The sequence below is a fragment of the Bos grunniens genome, chromosome 27 (assembly GCF_055505025.1).
Source record: "Bos grunniens cultivar Pamir isolate PY7600 chromosome 27, Bosgru_T2T1.0, whole genome shotgun sequence".
Taxonomy (NCBI): Eukaryota; Metazoa; Chordata; class Mammalia; order Artiodactyla; family Bovidae; genus Bos; species Bos grunniens.
In genome coordinates, this window is record NC_141191.1 from 43,521,046 (window position 1) to 43,547,753 (window position 26,708).

The 26,708-nt window shown below is 45.6% G+C and overlaps 1 protein-coding gene across 30 annotated transcripts in view; it reads left to right on the plus strand.

Annotated features, from left to right (window-relative positions):
* Nucleotides 1-17,363, plus strand: part of THRB (thyroid hormone receptor beta) — a 445,747-nt gene extending 428,384 nt beyond the window's left edge. For 25 of the 30 annotated variants that reach the window (XM_086380846.1, XM_086380832.1, XM_086380822.1 and 22 more), the window contains 3 exons: nucleotides 2,892-3,038; nucleotides 8,211-8,469; nucleotides 12,562-17,363. In XM_086380846.1, coding sequence (XP_086236972.1) covers nucleotides 2,892-3,038; nucleotides 8,211-8,469; nucleotides 12,562-12,803 — 648 coding nt within the window. In that variant the 3' untranslated portion in view covers nucleotides 12,804-17,363. The remainder of the gene's footprint in view (nucleotides 1-2,891; nucleotides 3,039-8,210; nucleotides 8,470-12,561) is intronic. The other 5 variants (XM_086380849.1, XM_086380847.1, XM_086380850.1 and 2 more) reach the window with 1 other exon arrangement.
* The last annotated feature ends 9,345 nt before the right edge of the window (nucleotides 17,364-26,708 follow it).

The following is a 26,708-nucleotide window of genomic DNA, read 5'->3' on the forward strand; positions in this document are numbered from 1 at the left end:
GCGAAGAGTTGACTATTTGGAAAAGACTCTGATGCTGGGAGGGATTGGGGGCAGGAGGAGAAGGGGAAGACAGAGGATGAGATAGCTGGATGGCATCACCGACTCGATGGACGTGAGGCTGAGTGAACTCCGGGAGTCGGTGATGGACAGGGAGGCCTGGCATGCTGCGATTCATGGGGTTATTAAAATAATATTTTATTTTTATTTCTTACAAAGATCACCTTATGTATGTGTGTATCCAACTCTCTACGTTTTTACCATCTTCCTTTTATTAGTTGATCTTTGTGAGAGAGTTATAAAGCAGACACGCAGGTGAGCCCGGCCACATTTCAGAGTGGCAGGGATCAGAAAGGCCAGCAAGGTGGTCTGCAGGGTGGCAGGCTGCTGTGTGCATCGGAATAATCACCCCCAGACTTCCTGATGTACCTTTTCCCTTGTTGTTGTTGTTCAGTCACCCAGTCGTGTCCAACTCTTTGTGACCCCATGGACTGCAGCACGCCAGGCTTCCCTATCCATCACTCTCTCCCAGAGTTTACTCAAACTCATGTCTATCAAGTCGGTGATGCCATCCAACCATCTCATCCTCTGTCATCCCCTTCTCCTCCTGCCTTCAATCTTTCCCAGCATCAGGGTCTTTTCAAATGAGTCAGGGGACTCTCAAGAGTCTTCTCTAGTACCACAATTTAAAAACATCAATTCTACAGCACTCAGCCTTCTTTATGGTCCAACTTTCACATCCATACATGACTACTGGAAACACCACAGCTTTGACTGTATGGACCTTTGTCAGCAAAGTGGTGTCTCTGATTTTTAATGCACAATCTAGGTTTGTTGTAGCTTTTCTTCCCAGGAGCAAGCGTCTTTGAATTTCATGGCTGCAGTCACTGTCCACAGTAGTTTTGGAGCCCAAGAAAATAAAGCCTGTGACTGTTTCCATTTTTTCCCCATCTCTTTGCCATAAAGTGATGGGACCGGATGCCATGATCTTCATCTTCTGAATGTTGAGTTTTAAGTCAGCTTTTTCACTTTCCTTTTTCACCCTCATCAAAAGATTCTTTAGTCCCTCTTTGCTTTCTGCCATCAGGGAAGTCCTTGTCCCTTAACTCAGTATAAGAGAGAGATAGAGACAGGAGAGAGAGGGAAGCCCTACCTGTGATTATCCCATCAATTCCATTTGCATCCGGAGAACCAGCAGCCTTCCATGGGCTTGCTATGCTGACAGTTGCCCCAAAACATAGTCACTGATATGAAACAAGACAGAAACCAGCTTTCTTTCCCATCCACTTGCTGTCCCCCCAAAGTAGAAAAAACAAAAGAACCTCCTGGAGAATCCAAAATAGGTCAATGCTGTCATAGTTTGCTATGTAGTGGATTGGAAAATCCCATGGACGGAGGAGCCTGGTGGGCTGCAGTCCATGGGGTTGCTAGGAGTCAGACACGACTGAGAAATTCACTTTCACTTTTCACTTTCATGCACTGGAGAAGGAAATGGCAACCCACTCCAGTGTTCTTGTCTGGAGAATCCCAGGGACGGGGAGCCTGGTGGGCTGCCATCTATGGGGTCGCACAGAGTCGGACATGACTGAAGTGACCTAGCAGCAGCAGCAGATTGAAAAATCCCCCCGCCCTCGACCCCAGTCTGTACATCTCCAGTCACACCTTTGGACGGCCTGGTCCACCCCTCTGACCTGGTGCCGTGGCGGTAGGAGAGTGAAAGAACCATCCTTGCTTGTCTTTGTGCTAAAAGGAGGCGAGAGCAGCAACAGGGGCGACGGGGGAAGCCAAGCAGGAAGTGGGTCCCCGGGGTTGGGTGTGGTCACTGCTCGCCCACTGCTGCTCAGCGCCCAGGCTCAGGCCAGCGGCACCCGTGCCCTGGGGAGCCGGTGGAAAGGCAGATTCTCTAACAGGTACCTATTGAGTCGGCAATTCTGGGGGTCACTCAGAGGCACAGTCAAGTCTGGGGCCTGTAGAGGCAGATGCAGTCTGTCCCCAGCGGTGGCCTCAGCAGCCACTCTGCGGTGAGGGGTCGGACTTGCTGGACCGGCTCCCGGAGCCCGTACCTCCTGCCCTGTCTGCCCTCTTCCCGCCTCCCAGCCTGGCCTCCTCGCCCCTGCATGTCCACCGTGACTCTGGGCAAAGGACGCCACCGTCAGGCAGTGTCGGCTCCTCTGACCCCAGGCACGGCCTCCTGGAAGAGCAGGGACCAGTCCTGGCCTCGGAACGGTCCTGAACCTCCCTGGGCACTCCTTCGCTCACCTGTCCATCAGGGACTGGGTGAGGACCACCCAAGGCAGTCATTACCATGGCAAAGACCAGAAAGGGCAGCGGGGAGGACTGTTGCTGGCAGGGAGCACCAGTGAGCACAGGAGATACAAGGAGAGGCCACAGCCTGTTGCGGTCCAAGCTGAGGAGCTAGCTTCGGGCTGGCCTCTGGAGGGCAGACTGGGACCCAAGCAAAAGGCATCGCAAGCAAGAGTGAATCCTTGGGTCCTGTGTGCGGGGCTCCCCCTCCCCTCCCACCGCCCACAGGAGGACACCCACAGAGTGTGCCCTGCTCTGAACACGGCACCCAGAGCCACAGATGTAGGTCCCCTTCATGCACTCAGAAACAGAGCAAGATTCTTGTTTCTCCTCCTCCCTCTTTCTCTCAGTGTCTTTCCACAGCAACAGCCCTGTGACCGTGATCACTGGGGGCCTTTGAAAGCGACGACCAAGAACATATATCTTTGCTCAGAGAACTCAAGGTCTTGGAAACTGTACGGTCTCTCACGGAATGACGTGGAAACCGTACAGTATATGTCAGTTCAGGAGAGATTTCCTGCTGCGGGAGAACCGTGATCAATGACCTGTTCGGTGTCTTCATTTAAATCCTCCTTGTCTCTCCTCCTCAGCCCGAAGACATCGGACAGGCACCGATAGTAAACGCCCCAGAAGGTGGAAAGGTCGACTTAGAAGCCTTCAGCCATTTTACAAAAATCATCACACCAGCAATTACCAGAGTGGTGGATTTTGCCAAAAAGTTGCCTATGTTTTGTGAGGTGAGGAGATTGCTTTTCCTTCTTTGTTCGTATTCATGATTAGTTCCATTGAGTTCATGAGTATTATGTGTAATTTAATTGTAATCAGTTGGGACTTATAAAAAGTCATATGAAAACCACAGCAGCACGAAATGACAAGCCACTGTCCCGCCTGTTTCCCCGCCTCCTCTGTTGGTCATCATCCATCAGCTTATCCATGTGAGGCTGATAAGGGGCCTCCCCACTGCCTGACTCCAGGCCCAGGAGAACCAGACAGTCTCACCTCCTCTCAGTTGGCATTGTGATGTCCTGGTTGCTGTGCTCAAGCCCACCTCATGAAATCCAGTCTCTAACAGATTGGCAGGATAGCTTTTGTTAAGCCCACTTTACAGATGGGGAAAATTAAGATCAAAGAGATGAAGTCTACCTGTGTGGCATGGGGCCACTGTTCTTTGAGTCTCTGTCTGTATTATTTCCACTTTATATCCCAGCAGGCTGGCTTTGTGGTGGTTTCTTCATCCTCAAGAATAAGTGAAATGGGGTGGGGTGAGGTGAGGGGTGTCCCTGGCAGTCCAGTGGTGAGATTCGGCACGTCCCCTGCAGGGGGCATAGGTTTGAGCCCAGGTCAGGGAACTAAGATCCCACCTGGGATTCTCCAGGCAAGAATACTGCAGTGGGTTGCCATTTCCTCCTCCAGGGGATCTTCCAGACCCAGAGATTAAACCTGTGTCTCTTGCGTCTCCTGCATTGGCAGGTGGGTTCTTTACCACTGAGCCACCTGGGAAGGCCCATTTTAAAGAACAGATCTCCCATAATTTAGGTTATCTGCCTTTACGGGATATCTGATTTTTAATAATATAAATATTCTGCAACGAGCGTTCTGGTGCCTAAGCCCTGTTCACAGAACAGCCTGTTTCCTGGTGCAAATCCCAGAAGTGGAATTTAAGGACCTAAGCTGCTCATCTGAGGACTTTCCATGCGTTGCCAAATTGCCCTCTAGAAAGTGTGTCTACAGTCCCGTCTGTACCAAGGACGCCTTTCCTCTCACTCCCGGTGTCAGCTCTTGATTTTGGTGCTGGATTGAATCTGTTTTCCCAAACCTCTCTTAGTCCTCTGTCTCTGGGCTGTGTCCTCTTTCCTCAGTCCTTGGCGTCTGAGAAAAAACTGGAGTTGGCTACTCCTACAAGGCAAGCTAGCCCATCAGTCCTGTGTTCCCCTTGGAATACCTACCAAAAAAGTTTTCCAGAAAATGTAAAGCTTAAGGCCACCAGCCACTGAGAGCTATGTAGTGAATGAAGGAAAAGAAGCCATTGCCACCAGCAACAAACACACCGTGCTCTGTGTCCTTGGCAAGGGTGAGAGCTCAGCCTGGAACTTTCCAGGCCCGAGTGTGGCACGCTTCTCCCGTCAAGCTTCCCTCGGGAGTTTAAGCCTGCTTCAAAGTCGTGATTCCACCTCTCTTTCAAGCTTGATATTTTGTAGTCTCCAAATTGAAAAAAAGTGAGGGGAGACCATTTTGACAGCAGCAGTACATATGTTTCTGGTGCTTGTGGCCTCCTGAGGGCCTTTACCCTTTGACACTATCTTTTTTTTTTTAATCTTTTGGTGGTGCTGTGTGGCATGTGGGATCTTAGTTCCCCACCAGGGATCAAACCCAAGCCCTCTGTATTGGAAGTGCAGAGTCTTAACCACTGAACCACCAGTGAAGTCCCTTTTGACACTCTGGAACCCCAAAGAGGGCTGTGAAGGGCGCAGGCCGTGAGCTACCTGTGGAGTGGGCTCCAGATCCCAGGTGGGCCCCAGAACCGGAAGTTTCTGCCAGAGGCAGTTTGATGCAGCTGCTGTTCAAATCGAACTCAGGATAACTTTCTGCTGAGACCCATGCCAGGCCACCAACCAAGGGTTTCGAAAGCTCTGAAATGGCTGCTGGCAGAGCTGCCAAGAGCACGTCAGAACCGTTTCTTGAGCACAGGGCATGGGCACTCCTGCCAGTCTGTGGGCGCCCCCACCTCTCCCCCGGGCGGGCCCCCTGGGGCCTCCCCACAGTGGAGGGTTCTTGGGTGACTTAGAGACTGTCTGCCCACATGTGGAAACAAACCTCACCGTAAACCCCTCTTTAAAGAACAGGCATCTGGCCTAGTTTTTAAACCGCTGGAGACCCTTGACAAATCTTTACTCTGCTTTTACTTACATGTGAACTCACAAATAGGAACTTTTCAAGAGAAAACTTCTACTTCATTTATCATCAGACTTGGCTATAAAGATGGGGCCTGCCCAAGTCTATATACTCTAAAAACAACTAAAATCAATGGTTTTATCAGACTAGTCATTTCTCTTTGCCACTCTATGTCCATGGTTCTCAAGAGCGGGTCTCTGAACCAGGTGCAGGGGCATCACCTGGGAACTTGGGCACATACAGACCCTCAGAGGCGGGGCTGCGATGTGTGTTCATCAAGCCGTAGGTGTCGGTGACTGGGCTGCAGACAGGACCTCTGCCCTAGGCAGTGAAGCCAGCGCTCACCCACTCCAGCCAGCTTTCCGATTGCCTGTGGAGGCGCCAGCCAAGTTCCTGTCTCCTGTTCCCCACGAGGCCCTGAGCCCAGGAATCCAAGATGTAATTGAGGAGTACAAATCAGAAACTAAATAAAAGCAAATCATAGTCATTTTGCTTAATGAGTAGAGGGGAGAATTCACATGAATGGATTCCAGAACCAAACACAAAATGCCTTTTATTATAGAGAAAAAGCAGAGCAATTTGAAATTAAACAGTAAGGCAGGTAGGCTGAGTTAGTAAAAAAAAAAAAAAAAAAAATATATATATATATATATATATATATATGAAATACTCTGTATTTTAAAGGTAATTCCAAATACTGCTTTGTCATATGTAGTCACCTGAACTGAAGTAGTTGTGTTGCCAAGATCATTTCTCAAAATAGAATTGGAACCTGCTTTAATAAAGAGAGAAACTATGTGTCGTTTCATATTCATTCTTTACGGAAGCTTACACCCAAATCCCTTCAGAGAGGGAGCTCTCCAGAGCTGGCTTCCAACTCTCACCTCACCCACTCAGGGACCCCCTAGCATGTTTCTCAACCTCTCAGAGCCTGGATTTCCACACCTGTCAATAAAATTGGAATTAGAATATTTACCTCACTGCATCGTTGCAAACATTAAACAAGGTGATGCATGTCAATCTTAGCCCAATTCATCAAAAACACCCATTAACTAATAGTGTTTCAACCTACTTTGATAATGGCATTTAATTAAACATTCTCCCCCTCCAAAAAATCAAACTCTAATTTTTTGGTATTTCTCTTCACAGAGTTTTTAAGTTTATTATTAATGTTATCAGTTCAGTTCAGTTGCTCAGTTGTGTCCAAATCTTTGTGACCCCATGGACTGCAGCATGCCAGGCTTCCCTGTCCATCACCAACTCCTGGAGCTTGCCCAAACTCATGTCCATCGAGTCGGTGATGCCATCCAACCAGCTCATCCTCTGCCATCCCCTTCTCCTGCCTTCAATGTTTCCCAGCATCAGGGTCTTTTCAAATGAGTTAGTTCTTCACATCAGGTGGCCAAAGTATTGGAGTTTCAGCTTCAGCATCAGTCCTTCCAATGAATATTCAGGACTGATTTCCTTTAAGATGGACTGGTTTGATCTCCTGGCAGTCCAAGGGACTCTCAAGAGTCTTCTCCAACACCACAGTCCACAGCATCAATTCTTCGGTGCTCAGCTTTCTTTATGGTCCAACTCTCACATCCATACATGACTACTGGAAAAAAACATAGCTTTGACTATATGGACCTTTGTCGACAAAGTAATGTCTCTGCTTTTTAATATAATGTCTAGGTTGCTCATAGCTTTTCTTCCAAGGAGCAAGCATCTTTTAATTTCATGGCTGCAGTCACCATCTGCAGTGATTTGGGAGCCCCAAAAAATAGTCTGTCACTGTTTCCATTGTTTCCCCATCTATTTGCCATGAAGTGATGGGGCTGGATGCCGTGATCTTAGTTTTCTGAAAGTTGAGTTTTAAGCCAACTTTTTCACTCTCTTCTTTCACTTTCATCAAGAGGCTCTTTAGTTCTTCTTTGCTTTCTGCCATGAGGGTGGTATTATCTGCATATCTGAGGTTATTGATATTTCTCCCAGCAATCTTGATTCCAGCTTGTGCTTCATCCAGTCTGGCATTTCGCATGATGTACTCTGCATCTAAGTTAAATAAGCAGGGTGACAATGATGTTATCACGTTATCACAAATCTTAACAGGACACCCAAATGAGTTTAAAATGAGATTACAACACTGACAAAGAGATCCAGTGTGTGCAGTAATTCTGATGCTGGAGACTCTGAGAACATAATAACCCTAGGAGCCAGGAGGTCCGGATTCTGGGCTCACCTCTGCCTCTGATCCACTGGGTGACTCTGAGCAAAGTTGTGACATCTCTGGGCCTCAAAGGTCACATGTGTCTGTAACAGACCTTCTAGTCCTCTACCTTTTAAGAGATTCAAGGAGCAAACTTTCCTCAAAAAACAGAGCGGCACAGTTGCCAGCTAACCAGTGGGGTCGGCTCTTAGAGCTACCAGACCAAAACAGTGGTACATTTAGGAAGGTCTCAGTTGGTGGCTACTCCAGTATTCTTGGGCTTCCCTGGTGGCTCAGACAGTAAGGCATCTGCCTGCAGCGTGGGAGACCTGGGTTCTGGGTTGGTTGCACTTTCAATGCAGGGGGTGCCAGTTCAATCCCAGGTCAGGGACCTAAGATCCCACATGCCATGCGGTGCAGCCAAAAAAAAAAAAAACTGGTGAAGATGATGAACAGTGTGGGTGCTCAGTCGCTCCAGTTGTGTCCAACTCTGCGCCAACTCTCTGTGACCCCATGGACTAGACGGCCGGGCTCTTCTGTCCACAGGGATTCTTCAGGCAAGAATACTGGACTGGGTTGCCATGCCCTTCTCCAAAGGATCTTCCTGACCCAGGGACCGAACCCAAATCTCCTGTGTTGGCAGGCAGACTTTTTACCACGAGTGCCCTGGGAAGCCCAGGCTTAGAGTATGGGGAGTGGTTGTGGGAGTCTGCAGCCGCGAGCAGACAGGGCAGGGGCTGCTCCCGTCGCCCCTGGGGTCCTGCAGGCGGGTCCTAGCAGACGTCTGTGCCCTCGCTCTGTGCTGACGTGGGCTGCTTCTTTCCAGCTGCCATGTGAAGACCAGATCATCCTCCTTAAAGGCTGCTGCATGGAGATCATGTCCCTCCGTGCGGCCGTGCGCTACGACCCGGAGAGTGAGACTTTGACCCTGAACGGGGAGATGGCGGTGACGCGCGGCCAGCTGAAAAACGGGGGCCTCGGGGTAGTGTCCGACGCCATCTTCGACCTGGGGATGTCGCTGTCCTCTTTTAACCTGGACGACACTGAGGTCGCTCTCCTTCAGGCCGTCCTGCTGATGTCTTCAGGTGAGTGTGTCCAGACCGGCCCTGGCGCGCGTTCAGAGCGCCTGGGGAAGCTTCCGGTCCCCGGCTTCCGGTTCGCATCCCGCTGCCTTCCGGCGGCGGGCTGTAGGTTTCCGGTCCCCGTCGGATCGCGTCCCGGCATCCTCCAGCGGCGGGCGGGGCTTTGCGGACTGCCGGGGAGCTGAGAAGCGGTGTCTGCCGGCTCCTCAGGTCTTGACAGGAGCCCCCGGAGCTCCTCTCCCAAGGCTCGGTGAAGCGGCTCCCTTCCACAGACACTCCTGGCCCGCCTCGGGGCAGTAGGCTCTTCTGGGTCCGCATGCTCTGCACTGCACCCACAGCGGTGGGGTCCCCCAGACCCGCCTCTGGTGTGGTGGGCAGGCTCTGTCTAGCGCGGCCTTCCCCGTCCTGCCCTCCCGATGCCTACGCCGTGTGCAGTCCCCTCCTGTCGGGAGCCCATGACTGCCTTTGTAGGATCCTGAGAATTCCACGTCCACCCGGTGACGGCCTTGTGTTCTGTGATACTCCGGCTTCTCTTGGGAGCGGACTTGCTCACAGGACAGGAAGCCGCTTCCAAGAAGGAGGAAGCGAGGCAGCCTCCAGCAGACAGCCAGGTCAAGGTCGGGGTGCTCCCTGCCAGTACACTTCACTATCATTTCAGTCACTTGCGACCCCATGGACTGCAGCACGCCAGGCCACCCTGTCTATTGCCAACTCCTGGAGCTTGCTCAAACTCATGTCCATCGAGTCGGTGATGCCATCCAACCATCTCATCCTCTATTCTCCCGTTCTTATCCTGCCTTCAATCTTTTCCAGCATCAGGGTCTTTTCCAATGCGTCAGTTCTTTGCATCAGGTGGCCAAAATATTGGAATTTCAGCTTCAGCATCAGTGGTTCCAATAAATATTCAGGACTGATTTCCTTTAGGATGGACTGGTTTGATCTCCTGTCGTCCAAGGGACTCTCAAGGCAAGCAAGCAAGCACTCACTCAGTCGTGTCCGACTCTTTGCAATCCCATAGACAGTAGTCTACCAGGCTTCTCTGTCCATGGGATTTTCCAGGCAAGAGTACTGGAGTGGGTTGCCATTTCCTTCTCCAGGGGATCTTCCCTACCCAGGGATCGAACCCAGGTTTTCTGCATTGCAGGCAGACGCTTTACCCTCTGAGCCACCAGGGGAACCCACGTATCCTTAAAAAATAATAATAAAACATGTAATTTATCTAAGGACTCCCTGTGTGACCCTGAGCAAAGCTTCCAGTGTCTCTGGTCTTCAGTGTCCTGTAAAATAAATAAACTGAGTAAGTGCAGAGTAATATGTTGACTTTCTGTTTGGATCAAAAGTTAAACGATCCTGTGGAGAATTTATCTAGCACATTCAGAGAGAGAGAAGATGGGGCGAGCCACAGAGCAGCAGCATCAACTATGAAGGAAATCACAAAATTAAAATGCAAAAATTGCAATCTGAGCTGGATGGGGGATGCCAAAAGCCGGATTATTTTGTCTAAGCTCAGAATGGTGGGCTGAGACATTAACCTTGATTGTTTCTTTCAAATTAAGCAGAACTCTATTTAGAGTTTTACTGATACAGATATTTCAATAACTAGACACTTGAAGCATGAATATATTTATTTGATCAAAGCCACAAACAGGAGAACTGGGCAGGGAGGTAGTAGGGCTCCCCAGAGTTGTATGAGGAATTCATTCGGGTTTACAGATTTCGTGGGTTTTTTGTTTGTTTGTTTGTTTTTAGGTATAACTTACATAACATTGCATTAATTTCAGGTGTACAACATAATGATTGGATATTTGTATATTATTTTGAAATGATCATCAGTATTAGCTAACATATCTCCCCATATACAGCTGCACAATTTTTTCTTGTGATTAGGACTTTTAAGATTTACTGTCTTAGCAACTTTCAAATATGTAATACAGTATTATTAGCTAGTCACTATGCTGTTCACTACGTCTGCATGACTTACTGGTTTTATAACTCGAAGTCTGTATCCTTTGACCCCCTTCACCCATTTCACCCACCCAGACTCCCAGCCTCTGTCAACCACCAATCTGCTATGCATATGAGGTCGCTGGGATTTTGTTTGTTTTTGAGATTCTACCTATAAGTGAGATTATACAGTATTCATCTTTCTCTGACTTATTCACTTAGCATAGTGCCCTCAAGGTCCATCCATGTTGTTGCAAATGGCAAGATTTCATTCTTTGTAACTAAGCAGCATGCCAGAAAGTGTGTGTGTGGGGGGGGGGGGTGTTGTGACAGCTTCTTTATCCATTCATCCATCAGTGGACACTTAGCTTGTTTCCATACCTTAACTATTATAAGAATGCTGCAGAGAACAGGGGGGTGAAGATATGTTTTTGATGTAGTGGTTTTGTTTTCTTCAGATGAATACCCAGAAGTGGGATTGTTGGGTCATGTGGTAGTTCTATTTTAATTTTTTAAGGAATCTCTATACTGTTTTCCACAGTGGCTGTATCAACTTACATTCCCAAAAATAGTGCTCAAGGGTTTTCTTGTTACTTCTTTTCTTTTTGATGATAGCCATTCTGACAGGTGTGAGGTGATATCTAATTGTTTTGATTTGCATTTCCATTCATCTACATACCTGTTTTTATGCCAATACAATACTGTTTTGGTTGCTGTAACTTTGTAATGTAGTTTTAAATCAGAGAACGTGACGCCTCCAGCCCCGTTTTCTTTTCTCAAGATTCCTTTGGCTATTCAGGGTCTTTTATGGCTGAAAATACAAACTCTATCATTGTTTATTCTAGTTCTGTGAAAAATGCCATTGAAACTTTGATAGGGATTGCACTGAATCCACAGATGGCTTTGAGTAGTATGAACATTATAACAATATTAATTCTTCCAATCCATGGGCACGGGATATCTTTCCACTTACTGTGTTTTCCTCAGTTTCCTTCATCAGCGTCTTATTTTTCAGTGTAAGTCTTTCACGTCTTTAGTTGAATTAGTCCCTAGGTATTTTATTCTTTTTGATGCAACTGGGAATGTTATCAGCAAATAGTGACAGTTTTTACTTTTCCTTTCCAACTTGGATGCCTTTTCTTTCTTTTTCTTGCCTAATTGCTCTGCATAGGACTTATAATGCTATACTGAGTAAAAGCCACAAGAGTAGGCATCCTTGTCTTGTTCTCTGTCTTAAAAAATGTCTTCAGCTTTTCACCACTTAGTATGCTCTCAGCTGTGGACTTGTCATATATAGCTTTTACCATGTTGAGATACAGTCCCTCTGTATCCACTTTTGCAACCCAAGTCCTCACAGCCTAGATGTTCCCCAATCATCCGGCCTTCTCTTGACATCCTTTTATCAGTTTTTTTTAAACTGCCTTGAGTCTCCTATATATTGTGGGAAGACCAGTGGTTTTCCAAAATTTGGGAAGATTTTTCTGGGCTGTACATGATCATAATCTCCTCCAGCTCCATCTTCCCACCGTGACTCTTCTCTTCTCCACACAGGATGATGCTAGTGTCGTTCACATCCCCTTTTCATTATAACTTCCCAAGACACCACCAACACAGGGCTTCTACAGAAGCAATCAAAATAAGGGAAGGGAAGGAGTGGTTCACCTAAGCCAAGTGAACAATTAAAATTAGATATTGTGCTGCTTTGTCTTCACCAGAGTCTCTTCCCATCGGACATTCTTCCTTTGCATCCAGGCTGCCTGATTTCCTCCCAATCTCTTTTCACATCTCTCTTTTCTCTGTAAGTCCCATGCTTGTCAGAATCCCTCCTCATTATGCAGAGTATTTCAGTTCTCTAGGTGAGGTTTCTCCTTCTGTACCCTAGGAGGGAGGCATCACCCTTCACACCCAAGGAGGTGATTTGTGTAAGCCAGAGACATTTATCTGAACAAAGCCTTGACACCCTTCATGTAAGTTACTCCACTCACTGGCATCTTGGTCCCTGATGCCCCAGAGTTCATACTGCATCCGTGCCCATTCCTAGGAGTCAAAAGTCCCCAGATTGACCCACTTCACACTAAAGGACTTGAAGTGGACCAGGCAAGCCTTCTCATTTCTGCCTGCAAATTAACATCCTTCTTTCTTCTCCCTCAGATCGCCCAGGGCTTGCCTGCGTTGAGAGAATAGAAAAATACCAAGATAGTTTCCTGCTGGCCTTTGAACACTATATCAATTACCGAAAACACCACGTGACTCACTTTTGGCCAAAACTCCTGATGAAGGTGACAGACCTGCGGATGATCGGAGCCTGCCATGCCAGCCGCTTCCTGCACATGAAGGTGGAATGCCCCACGGAACTCTTTCCCCCGTTGTTCTTGGAAGTGTTTGAGGATTAGACCGACTGACTCATTCTCATAATTCCAACAGCACTACTGGGTGTCATTTCATTCCATTGCCTAGCTCTTTTTTGTTTGTTCCTTTATTTCTTTGTGTTGGGAGGGATTGTTTTGGGGTAAAGGGAGGTAGTCCTTGGCATAGACATGGATGAAATTGCCCCTCGAATGCGGGTACTTGCTAACTATTGCATTTTGTTCTCCAGTCCTTTGATGTGAATATGCTTTGGAGGTTTTACAGTTGTGGAGGTGAGGTGGGGACAATCATTAACTCACCAGCACCAGGCCGTCACCAGCTCCCATCTGTCCCTGGTCAGTGACTCGAGCAAGCAAAATGGCACAGCAGGAAACTAAAGAAGACTTAAAACCAAGACAATGTGGTCATCTTGATCCAATCCTGGTTTTTGCAGGGCTCGAATTAGCACAGCAGAGACAGCCTTTGATGAGATGTGGCTTTCAGCTTCCTAGAGAAAGTTCTGAACAAATTGTTATCTATTCAAGAACATACTGTTTTCAGCACTCTGTTCTCTCCTAGCAGCCTAACCTGGAATGTATAAGGATATGTGTTTCCCCCAAATTAGCTGTCCTTTCACTGTAATTTTCATAGTCCTGTGATTTAATTTGAGTTATACAAGGGTGTGACTCAAAGATGTGCAGGTGTTTGACTGATTGAGGCCAACAAGGAAAACAATTTCCTTAAGTGAGCCCAAAGAAATTCAAAATCTTCACAGATATCAGTGACTCAGTGGTTTCCAAAAATTCACATAGTGTCACTTCATAGCAAGAAGGCTTCTTACTGCTCAAAGGAAACTCCCACAAAAATCAAACCTACTTACAGAGTGATGTCACTGTTCAGTGACATCAGACCCTTCAACTCTCAAAGTCCTCAAGTCATTCAACCTGATTCCATCTCTGCTGAGCCGACAACAGATTTCCCTGTGGGTTGACCTTCCAGTCAAGGAGCGGTAACAAGCTGAAATGTTTGAGTCTTGTTCTGGGGAGAGACTAGTGATGTCACATTCTATGTTGAAGGAAATGCAGGGCCTCAGAGCCTCCTCACGCCCTGATGCTGAGGTTCCCCCCTTCTGCTCTTGGATCCTCGGGCTCTTTGCTCTACTCACAAGTGTTTCCTAATCTCCTTTCCCTCTGGCTCTGAGGCTTGACTACCACCAAACAAAGCCTGCTCCAGCCACTGACTCTCTCTGTCCTTCTGATAGCATCGCCCTGACAGATACTCAGCAGAAAACAGCTGCAGACCACGCACACAAACCCTCACTCACCTTCCCTGCCCAGCCCACCTCCCCAGTGACCGACACTGGAGTACTGTGTGCCCAGAAAGCATATGATGCCCCTGGTTGCTTCAATGTCAGAAGACGGGCACAGAATATACCCATGAAACTGAATGTATCCCACTCTTCACTGTCATGGTAGACATAAACTATTTCTCTGCCTGCCTTGTACTGCCTTATCCTGGAAGTGTTTGGGAAAATAAGCCATATCAGTGAAACTTGCCTAAAAACCATGTAGATTCATTCTTTTTTAACTGGCCCAGAAGTTGGGGTGCCTGAGTTCTAGTTTGTGCTCTCGAGTGGTAGATTTGTGACCTTGAGTCATGAACTCAAAAATCCTTCCTGTCCTTAACACTGTACTAATTTTAGGGGGTGAGGGAATCAAGTTCTTTTGATGGTTTCTTTCACATTCTAATTTCTAACTTTATTAGAAATGATGACTCTCCTGACAGCTAAGGAAAATATATTTGGTGTTGATTCAAAATAGAAAGTTGACATACGACATATCAGTTATTTAGAGAAAGGCAGGGTAGATTTGGGAGAAGGAGAGGAGTGCATTAAAAATCCTGAGAGTGACCAGAAATAATCCGGGAGAAAAATTACGTGTTTGATGTGCTAAAGCAATTACACAGGCTTCCAGGGAAAGAAACCAAGAGCGGTGCACTAGAACTTACTACCCAGAGAAAGGAAATAGGTGAAGAGAATAAAATTATCAACATGAAGTTCATGGGCAGATTACCGGCGTTGACTTCCCTCAGTTCAGTTCAGTCGCTCAGTCCTGTCGGACTCTCTGCGACCCCCATGGACTGCAGCACGCCAGGCTTCCGTGTCCTACAGACAGTTTTTTGGTTTTGTTTTCTCCAGGTAGCCTCTAGCCAGTTTCCTCTGGTCCTCACTTTGTTACCATCTCAGCTTCCTCTGTTGACTCTCTTTGGATAACTGCTCTTTGAAACAAAGCGTTTAATCACCTTCTCTGCTCCAGGGTAACTCTGAGAAGCTTTTCCGGGTGGGGCAGGTTTTCCTTTGGAAGGGAAGGCGAGCAGGCAGGTCCTGGAATCTCACAGACTCCTCAGGCAGTAGGCTCCCCAGGAAAGTCTCCTCAACGTGTTGAGATTCCCCAGGGCATCAGACAGCCCCAGATTCAGTGCAAGTGCAGAGCCTGATCTAAAGCCGCATGGGAACGCCTTAGGGATTAACATGATTGACCACTGGCCAAATGGTTCAGCAGATCTACAGCAACCCAGCCAGCCCCGACTAAATGTGTGTTTGATCCTTGGCCTCTTACATGGTAGCCTTAAGCAGGCAAACTGCGGATCTCAAAATCTTGCCGAAGGCTGACTACTTCCTGCTGAGTAGACTAAGCCTCGAGGACTTCCGGTTGAAGGAAAGGCTGTCAAGACTGAAGGACTCACAACCCCGGTGGTCAAGGTGACTCATTCCTTCTGTAATTGACTGAGGTACTTACTGCATCTCAAGACTCCATCCCATAAAACTCGATTAGAAGGGACTTGCTCTGGATTTTCTTTTTTTTTTTTTTACATTTTTCTTACGTCGTCCAGACTTTCAAATCAAATGTGGACTGCCTGAAACCTTGCCCAGTGGGGAGACGTCCCAGAAGAGGAGAACACGCCCTACAACTGGGATATCTATTTATAAATCACTTATATTTGGGGGGTGAGTGGTGTCCAGTGTGTGTGTGCGTGTGCGTGTGCGTGTGCGTGTGTGTAGCCCTCAAGTGTACTTCACTCTTCAATTAGATGTGCCGTGTTGGTAGAAATAGTGAAAAAAGTAAAGATCTTTTCTTCTTTATGATTCTGCTCCAAACACCACGTGCCGCCTCTGAGCTTTCCTCGTCCGTGAGCCTTGGTCCTCAAGGATACCCGCGCCGTGTTGCTGCCTCAGCCCGAGAGCCGCCTCTTCCGCCCACAGCATGGCCGGCGCGGCCCGCCCCGCGCCTCCGCGCTCGGCCCCTGCGGACGCAGCCTCCGTGAACTGCAGACGCCCTCGAAGCATGTCACTGTCCGTGATACATTTTTATTCTACGGAACTCTAACCCGTTCGTGTCATGTTGACCTTTGGCTGCATGAGTCATAAAATATGAAACTGGTCTTATGGTTTTTGAAACGTAGCCAGCGTTTGTAAGGCTAAACCTTTTTCACAAACTGAGTTGAGATGAATCACCACCAGGCCACCATTCCTCTTCAGAAGGAGAGTGCTTAACAGACATTTGAATCCCTTTGCCCTTTCCGATGGCTACCGTGTCAGGTTCCAAAATAAGCTCGTCATTTTTCCTGTTATTTTAATAATAAGGAAATATTAGCATAGTGTTTCTTTTGATAGCGATAGACTATAATCCGTATTTAAATTTTATAGAGGAGAAATTTTATTGTACTGTGATGTAGATATTTATTATCCAGGTAAGGATTTGCCCGGTGTGTATTTTTTACAATTGAAACACTTTAATCTTTAAAAAAAAAAAAAAAACTTTAAACACACACACACACAGACACAAAAACAGACTAGGGGAAAAAAGGTTTGGCCTTATCACAGAATTTGTACTGTGCTGTACAAATGTTTGCAAATGCAAAATGTGTGCATTTCTAGCGTGTTTCTACATTCATTAATGCCGCCTTCAGGAGCAATATCGTGCAGGTAAAATGCTGTTTGTGGCTTTCTGTTGCACAGTTAAAGCTGACCCACCTTATGCACAAGACAATCAGATATAAATCTGTCCTCCTCAGGATGCAGACAGGACGTTCCAGAGCACAACGCATGACAGAAGAAGACCCTTAGGAGACAGGCAACTTGCTGACACAGATGCTAGCAGGGCATGAACGAGCAGACATTATGCCACTCCCCTCTTTTGGTTCTTCCTATTTGGCATTTTTCATTTGATTTTAGAGCCAAATTAGTTATGAAAGCTTTCTTTGGAGAAAACACCTTTATTCCCCCATGATGTTTTCATGCCCTGAGAATCAGAAAAGGACAACAGAACAGGGAAAGATTTACAGTCATCGGGAGATTTGTGTTTTGCAAATGGTGTTAAGTGATATTGCTAGATTGGTAATATTTTTTTCAGCCTAAAATTCTATTGAAATCTGTGATCAAAATGTTTTAAACTATCCAAAAAGAAAATTTGTATATTTGGGAAAAATGGATTTTTACATAGCTTTTGTATGCAGATATTAAATTGTAATTATGACTATAGCAGGCATAGATAAACTGATAAGCTACAATTCTAAAAAAGAAACAAAAAAGAAAAGCTTATAACGGATATACTTTTCTGCCTCTTTCTTTAAATATTATTATTTTCTACTTAGGCACAGGGTTACCTGCTTGTCTCATCTTGCTGCTTCCAAAAGAAGGAAAACAGAGATGTAATGACATTTGTTTCATAAACATCTACTAAAATAAGCAAGTTTTCTTGAGAGGAGGGCATGAGGGGGGGATAGGAAGGTACTCGCTTTGGAAGGGGCCACAGAGATGGGGTGAGGAGGGAAGAGGGAAGTTTTTGCAGCTAAAAGACTGCATTCATCTTTTTATCTCAAAATGTCCAAGAACATTATTAATATTAATGAAATTATACTAATACCAGCTATCAATATATGGCTCACATGTTAGGACTCATGCTGTGATGGGTGGCAAAAAAAAAAAAAAAAAAAGCCTAATGGGAATTTATTGTCCATAATATCTGAAAAATTCAAGAGTGCCATGGCTTCAGGTGTGGCTGGATCTGGGTACTCAGTACCTCAGGGTGTGCCTTTTTTCATCTCTCTGGGCAGATTTCTGTCTGTACAAATTCCCTTCACATGGACTTCATGTTCACATAGTCTTTTGTCCAATGATGGCCACCAGTAGCTCCAGGATGAGTCTTCTAGCTCCAAACCAGTGGGAAGAGAGTTTCTTTTCCCCAACAGTTCCAGTAAAAATCCTGAACCTACTCCTCATTGGTCCAGATGGAGTCATGTGCCCATTCCTGAGCCAGTCGTGTGGCTGAGGAGCACAGATATGCTAATTAGCTGAATCCTCTGAAATCCTGGAACTGGATGGAGGAAAAGAAGGACAACCAGCCCCATCTAAACTAGACAGAGTTGAGTTAGGAATGGTTCCCCAAAGAAAAGTCTGTCTTGCTACTATAAGAAATGGGAGGAACAGTGAGCAAGTAAAAAAAAAGAAGAAATGTCCACACCAATCATTAAGTCTGAAAGCACATCCATTTTTGGTACAGCGACAAGTCTCCTGAACAGAGAGGAAGCTCAACACCATTCGGCCAGGACATGAGCCAGATAAACACTCCAATGAAAGTGTTTGATTATATCCTACCTAGCTCATGAAAGAGGCCAAGATGTGGCTAGCATTTATCATTTCCCCGGACTAGATCAGTTCAGAGTACCATTCTGAGAGTCTCCCCACTCTCTGTTCAAAGGACTGTGCATAAATTTTATATCTGTCTCTTTTCTACATTACATACCTTCTCAACTCTACCCTAATGAACATATTTCCTCCCCCCAAGAAATTACTTTATTCATTCTCTTTTGGAGAATTGTTTACACATACATTCCAGCTAGGTACTATTCTTAAGCCCATTACACAGGCAAAGCTGATGCAAAACTGATGTAGTAGCTAACAGCTTGACCTGAGTAATGAAGCTGCTGTCATGGCACAAACCCGCACAGTTCTATTGATAATAATCTAAAATGAAGAGAAGCCAAAGGCCAAAGTTGGTTTGCTTTCCCTTCTTGAGATGACAGTTCATCCTGGTTTCCTATTTAGGTACTCAGGCATGGTAGCTCTGTAAATAAGTGGAATTGTCATTAAGTTCATGTAGACAAATTCTGACACATTAAATGTTGTTCAAACTGAAGCAAAACTCAGTAGAACTACTGAAATGGAGAGTTTTCCAGATATCTAAGGATCTGTAAGTGATAAATGTTTTACGTTATACTTCTCAAAGACAGACTCCATTTACATAGCATAAAGTGAGGTCAGAAATGAAGTCTCTATCAGTAAAATGGTATTGCCTGAAAGCTATCTCAAAATGAGAAGCAAGTTGTCTTAGCCTTGGTTCCCCAGAAAGCAGAGTTTATTTGCCACAGTTTTATTAGAGATAATAGCTCCAAAGGAAGCAGTAATGGAAGGGAAATTAAGGAAGGAAAGAGACTAAACACAAGAGCTGGCCACCCTGAGTGCAACTGACTACTCAGTCATGCAAGACCATCTTCTAAGGGGCCAGGCAGATCGCTGCCTCCCCAGACGGCTCCCATGGGCCTGAGGGAATCAGTTACCTGCCTGCTGTCATCTCCCACTCTCTGTTCAAAGGACTGAACTCCCCTCTGCTCGGCTGGACATGCCTGGCCATGGAGCAGCTCCAGTGGTGCCTCATGCTCCAGGAGCAAAAGCAACCTCCCAAATGGAGAAAGTTCTCTCCACTCACCACAGCTGGGCACAGTCCATCTAGACTGGGTGACAGACCAGGTGGCAGGTGAGGTGAAACAAATGGCCCTGGGCCCTGGGCAGGTAAACAGGACTTAGAGGGTCAGCAATGGTCTGATACAGGGGATCCTCCAGCCAACAAGTTCCACTGATTGGCCAAGTTCCAAAGAGAATGACAAAGTTCCACAAACAAACCTGTGTTTCACTGTACCGTGACTTTGAATGTGCTGTTGTTTAGTCACTAAGTCATGTCCAACTCTTTTGGGACCCCATGGACTGTAGCTCACCAGACTCCTCTGTCCATGGGATTTCCCAGGCAAGAATACTGAGGGGGACGGGGAGGAGAGGGGTTGCCATTTCCTTCTCCAGGGGGTCTTCCCAACTCAGAGTCCAAACCTGTGCCTTCTGCATTGGCAAGCAGATTCTTTACCACTGCACCAGCTGAGAAGCCTTTGGACGTGTAGGGGTTCTTAATTTCATATAAACTTGTCATGCAAATTGTCCACTTATCTACAGTTACATAGCATAGCTGAAAAAAACTAAGCAGACTATTGACTTAATTATACAATATTAGCTTTTCTTACAGGCGACTCATTTCAAGGCCAAATTTTTTTCCATATAAATATCTGGCTAAAAATTTTGTAGAAGTCAATAGAAATTTGGTATTTTTTTCTGTACAAAACTTCACTTTGGTGCAAACATTTTTAGAATCAATACATATGAAAAGTGGAGTCAGATGATTTGCAATGAACACTCTTCTTTTTTAGGATAATCATCTTTGACTTTTTTGGTACTAATTTCAACGAGAGAGGGAGATGCATACAGAGTAGAGCATCTTCAAGTTAGCAAATTTGAAAATCCTTATGCCCTTAAATCCCAACAGATATATAAACATTAAACACACCCCTCAATTTTACTATGAATCCTAGAAAGATGCTTTAGTCTTTTTGTTGTAGATATGAAAGTTTATTTGAATTTTAAGGATTTTAGAATTTTCTGTAGGGGTATCATTAGCCTTGAAGAGAGCTTTTAGGATTTCTTTCCATTATTCAAAGTCAAAGCCAAATAAAATCTTTGTAACAATGAATTATTTCAAAAGACGAAGAACCCCAAACCAAGGATCATTCATTCATACATGAGCTGCTAATGAAAATCCAATTGCACATTTCAGGAAATTCATCTTCATTTTCTCCAGCACTGACAAAAATAGCACTTGTCATTTACTCTCCACTCCAGAAGCCCAGCAGTCATCCCAGAGGGTGGGCTGGGTGTTGGTGCTGCCTTCCAGAGTTTTCCACTGCTGCACGGAGTATACAGCAACAGCCCACCAGGTAAGGAAACCTAATCAAAAGCAGGAGTCGTACCAGACCCTCTATATTACTGTTAATCCTCCAAATAAACCCAAAAGGTAGGTGTTCACACCCTCATCTGACAACAGGGAAATGGAGGCTCAGCGTGACTAAGCAACTCCTCCAACATCCTGCAGTTGACAAGTGTCAAAGCACACAGGGCCCCAAGAGCCACGTCATTCTTACAACTTGCCCCAATAAGACCATCATGGACTTAGTTGATGACAAAAGAGCAAAGGAAACCCTGCTCTGGAAATGTTTTCCATTCCCCTTCCCAAGAGGCTCCTCTGCTCTACCCGAAAAAAACACATGCCCTCTGAAGACCGGCCACGGTCTCATTAGGTTGTGTCTACTGCAAAATCATCATTGGTGTTGCAACACTGAAGAGTAATTTCTTTTCAGTTCACTTCAGTTGCTCAGTTGTGTCCAACACTTTTGAGCCCATGGACTGCAGTACCTCCACTTTCCCTGTCCTTCACTAACTCCCAGAGCTTGCGCAAACTCATGTCCATTGAGTGGGTGATGCCATCGAACCATCTCATCCTCTGTCATCCCCTTTTCCTCCTGCCTTCAATCTTTCCCAGCATCAGGATCTTTTCAAATGAATCAGTTCTTCACACAAGGTGGCCAAAGTATTGGAGTTTCAGCTTCAACATCAGTCCCTCCAATGAGTATTCGGGAATTATTTCCTTCAGGATTGACCGGTTTGATCTCCTTGCAGTCCAGGGACTCTCAACAGTCTTCTCCAACACCACAGTTCAAAAGCATCAGTTCTTTGGTGCTCAGCTTTCTTTATGGCCCAACTCACATCCATACATGACTACCGGAAACACCATAGCTTTGACTAGATGGACCTTTGTTGGCAAAGTAATGTCTCTGCTTTTTAATATAATGTCTATTGCTCATAGCTTTTCTTCCAAGGAGCAAGTGTCTTTTAATTTCATGGCTGCAGTCACCATCTGCAGTGATTTTGGAGTCCCAAAAAAATAAAGTCTGTCACTATTTCCATTGTTTCACCATCTATTTGCAAGGTAGTGATGAGACTGGATGCCATGATCTTAGTTTTTTGAATGCTGAGTTTTAAGCCAGTTTTTTCACTCTCCTCTTTCATCTTCATCAAGAGGCTCTTCAGTTCCTCTTCATTTTCTGCCATAAGGGTGGTGTCATCTGCATATCTGAGCTTATTGATATTTCTCCCTGCAATGTTGATTCCAGCTTATGCTTCTTCCAGGCCAGCGTTTCTCATGATGTACTCTGCATGTAAGTTAAACAAGCAGGGTGACAGTATACAGCCTTGATGTACTCCTTTCCCAATTTGGAAACAGTCCGTTGTTCCATGTCCAGTTTTAACTTGCTTCCTGACCTGCATACAGGTTTCACAGGAGGCAGGTAAGGTGGTCTGGTATTCCCATCTCTTTCAGAATTTTCCACAGTTTGTTGTGATCCACACAGTCAAAGGCTTTAATTTAGCATAGTCAATGAAGCAGATGTTTTTCTAGACCTCTCTTGCTTTTTCTGTGATCCAGCAGATTTTGGCAATTTGATCCCTGGTTCTTCTGCCTTTTCTAAATCCAGCTTGAACATCTGGAAGTTCTCGGTTCACATATTGCTGAAGCCTGACTTAAAGAATTTTGAGAATTACTTTACTAGTGTGTGAGATGAGTGCATTTGTGTGGTAGTTTGAGCATTCTTTGGCATCGCCTTTCTTTGGGACTAGAATGAAAACTGATCTTTTCCAGTCCTGTGGCCACTGCTGAGTTTTCCAAATTTGGTGGCATATTGAGTACAGCACTTTAACAGCACCATCTTTTAGGACTTGAACTAGCTCAGCTGGAATTCCATCACCTCCACTAGCTTTGTTTGTAGTTATGCTTCCTAAGGCCACTTGACTTCACATTCCAGGATGTCTGGCTCTAGCTGAGTGACCACACCATTGTGGTTATCTGGGTCATGAAGATTTTTTTTGTACAGTTCTTCTGTGTATTCTTGCCACCTCTTCTTGCCATATCTTCTGCTTCTGTTGGGTCCATACCATTTCTGTCCTTTATCGAGCCCATCTTTGCATGAAATGTTCCCTTGGTATCTCTAATTTTGTTGAAGAGATCTTCAGTCTTTCCCATTCTATTGTTTTCCTCAATTTCTTTGCATTGACCACTGAGAAAGGCTTTTTTATCTCTCCTTGCTATTCTTTGGAATTCTGCATTCAGATGGATATATCTTTCCTTTTCTCTTTTGCCTCTCACTTCTCTTCTTTTCTCAGCTATTTGTAAGGCCTCCTCAGACAACCATTTTGCCTTTTTGCATTTCTTTTTCTTGGGGATGGTCTTATTCACTGCCTCCTGTACAATGTCATGAACCTCTGTCCATAGTTCTTCAGGCACTCTCTCTATCAGATCTAATCCCTTGAGGCTGTTGGTCTTGGTGGGACCTATTTATAACTCAGCTGACTTCTAGAGGTGTCAGTCAACAAGAGGACATTTTGTTTTGCTAAGCATTTGGGGGCCTGAGTGAGTTGTTAAATTTGGAGAGAGCCAAAGTGCTGTGCAAAATGAGAGGAGAATTTTCAGCAGTGGAAGCAGAGAGGCTACAGAGAGGACACAGGGAAACAGTTAAGTTTCATGATGTCATCATATGACAACTCCCTGAACTTCAAATAGAACTTCAGATGATCATGTGGCAAATGATTAGATAAAATCGGCAAATACATGGCACAAGTGAATGCCTCACAGAAACAGATAAAAAGGGTCTTCAGTTACCATCTTGCTATGGAAGAACAGAAGCCCAGGGCAAAGGGCTTCATGATAAAACATTATCCCAGAACTCATGGGAGCTCGTTTACCTGGTTTCAAACACTTGAAAGAAGAATTTTCAATGCAATTTCACCTAGCTCTGAAGACACACCTCTACCTGACATCTGGACAATACATTTAGTTAAAACTGCACACAGACATGAGGATAAGTCACTAAACGGAAGGCCCTTGTGGAATTTTCCACAGGAAAGCAATAAGAGCCTCTTCTACCCAACTTTCACTCTAACCTGCAAGTAAAAGAAGACAACGAAAGCCTTCAAGCCAATAGTAGCCAGCAAACCCAGATAGCATCAGAGAGAAAATTTTTACAATATTGGCAATGTCTGAAATGTCATGGGATTAGTATCAAGAATAAACATGCGGGTTTTCCAAATCAATAAGAAAAAAAAAAAGAAACACGAAATACAATAGAAAAATAGAACATTTATAGAAAGAGAAGCCCAAATGGTTAACAAGTATATAGAGATCCCCTAACTTACTAGCAATCAGAAATAGGAAAATCAACACCACTTTATAGCTGCTAATTAGGTAAATAGAAATACCAAGTGTTACCCCGCTGAGAGTGTCAGCTGGTCCATTCCATTTTCCTATAGCCAATGACTCTACACGTAATTCCATCCCTGGGAGCACACCCTGAGCTCTCACATGGGTCTGGAGGTATGATCATCTGAGCATCCCAGATTCTGCAGTTCAGGCTAGGGAAGAGGAGAATACTGGGCGGAGGGCTTCCTACCAAAGATATCCCCGAAGCATCAGAAGCACTGAACCAGACCTGCATACAGAGACACTCACGAAATGAGACAGCACCATAGCACGGATATAAACTACAAACACATGCAAGGGGACACCATATTTACTTATACCAAGAACATTAGACTGAGTGTCTACGTGGACGAGATGAAGAGAGAAAAAGAAAGAAAGCAGGAGAAGGGTCATGGCAGACTGATGATTTTAACCACCATGAAACAAAGTGGATGCTAATCTCAAGTCCTACCTAAGGGTCCCCCTCCCCATCCCGAAACTGCCAGGTTTTAATTATCTCTTCCCTGAGTCACTCCTATTATGGTATTTCCCATGTGATGATGGGCATTAAATGATGAATCTTGGTGAGGCACACAGCTTAGAGCTTCAGAACCCAGAAGTGAAAGCAGAGACAGTCTAGAGGTGACTAGGGAAAGAAAGGAGAGAAAGGGGTCAAGTCCTTGGTGTTAAATCATCTTCCAGCTGCCAAGCCTATTTTCCAATGAACGACATCTAATGTGAAACTAAAAAAAAAAAAAAAAAAATGAGAGGCAAGGCTCTGGTTAAATAGGTCTGTCCATCCAGCCACCCCAAATCCCCAAAGCAAGTCTGTCTCTAAGGAGTCCCTAATCTCCATCCAAGTTCTGGAAAACTCTGATCCAGAAACCTGTGCATTCATAAGCCAAGCTGGAGTGATGAATGGGAGGGGCGACTTTATTTAAAGGGCCCCAGTAGACCCCCTACGGCTCCTCAACAGGAGGCAGCAGTCTTCAGAGAGACAGGCCTGGCCTGCGGGGAGCCTCCTAGGATGGGAACGGGAAGCCTGAGAGGAGCCTGCTGAGCCCACCGCCCCAGCTCTCTCCTTTAAAACCAGGTTCACACACCTCTCTCATTTTTATGAGTCTGGAATTGAATACTCTGTTTGTTGTGCTACATAAGGAGATTAAGCAAATTTGCGCCAAACAATTTCCATCCCTTTTGAGTTCCTCTGATTTGGAGGGCTCATGAACCAGGACCCAATCCATTTCAAATGGGGAATGATCCAAGGAAGCAAGAACACTTACTCTGCAGAAGACCTGAGACTCGCATCTGAGACACCCTCGGTGAAACAGAAAACCAACTAGTTACGTGTTGCTGCCGAAGAGCACAGCTAGAATGAATGGATGGAAGTCATTCGGAAGTTAATATCACCCCAGAAGAAGACAGAATGATGTCACAGTTGAACTGTCAAAAGTGGAAGTAGAGAAGATTCCATCACTCAAGGAGTTCAAGCCAAAACTACACTCTCATCTGAAGGTGAGGCAGCACAGAGACCAGAAGGTCAAAGCCAGTGACCCCTCAGACCTCAGCTTCAGCCTCAGGCCACATCGTGACCATGTCCTAGGGGGCCGGCTCCCTGCACTTGCTGAGGTTTAAGCTGTCCCTGAAGCCATATTTTAGGTTCTCCGAAAGGAAACACGTGAGATGAACCTTAGATAGATTCGACTTCTGGTGCCACTTACTTTGAATATATAATCATCCCCTGCAAAAGCAGATGAGCCAGTAAAATAAAGTCTACCATCTGTTTCTCCACGTTTTCTTTTTCAACAATTATCTGACTAGCTCCGGAGAAAACCTCCTCTGTGCAGCCATGAATCAGACAGGCTGATCTGAAACCATCAGCAGAGGGAATCATGTGCCAGAACCAAAGAGCAACTCTAAAGTGAGAAGAAAGACAGCAAATAAATCCTAGGATCGCCTTGCACACTGGGAACATCGTGTTGCTGGTCGCTCATCAGGATGAGCTGAATGCCACAGTAGTTATTAAGCATCTCCATAGATGAGTCTTGATTTCATTGTCTCTGGCTGGGACTCTGCACACTGGTTGTCTGCCCAGGCACAAATTTATTTTGATCAAAATTAGTCTTAAACAGCTTGGCTTGAGTAATGACGTGGCCAAAAATCGTGGCCAGCAGACAACTTGAGAGGCTTCTCTGGCAATTCAGAGACCAGAGAAGAACAGAAGTTTGAAAAAATACTTTGCAAGGAGTTGATCCCCCTCCCACTTCTCAGAAAACCATTTCTTAGTCCAATCAGTGTTAGCAAAAGCCATGATCATCCCCTGTGGAAAGTACCCAGGGAATGAAAGGAGCGCGGTGGACAGTCAGGAGAGAGGTCTGGACTGTCCTGAAGTCCTGTGGTTGGCGCTCGGCTTCTTCTGCCTGCCGCCTTGGGAGATTCAGAGCCAGGAAGATGCCTTACTCTGAATGTCTGTCAAAAGCAGGCACGACTAGACTCTGAGCACTC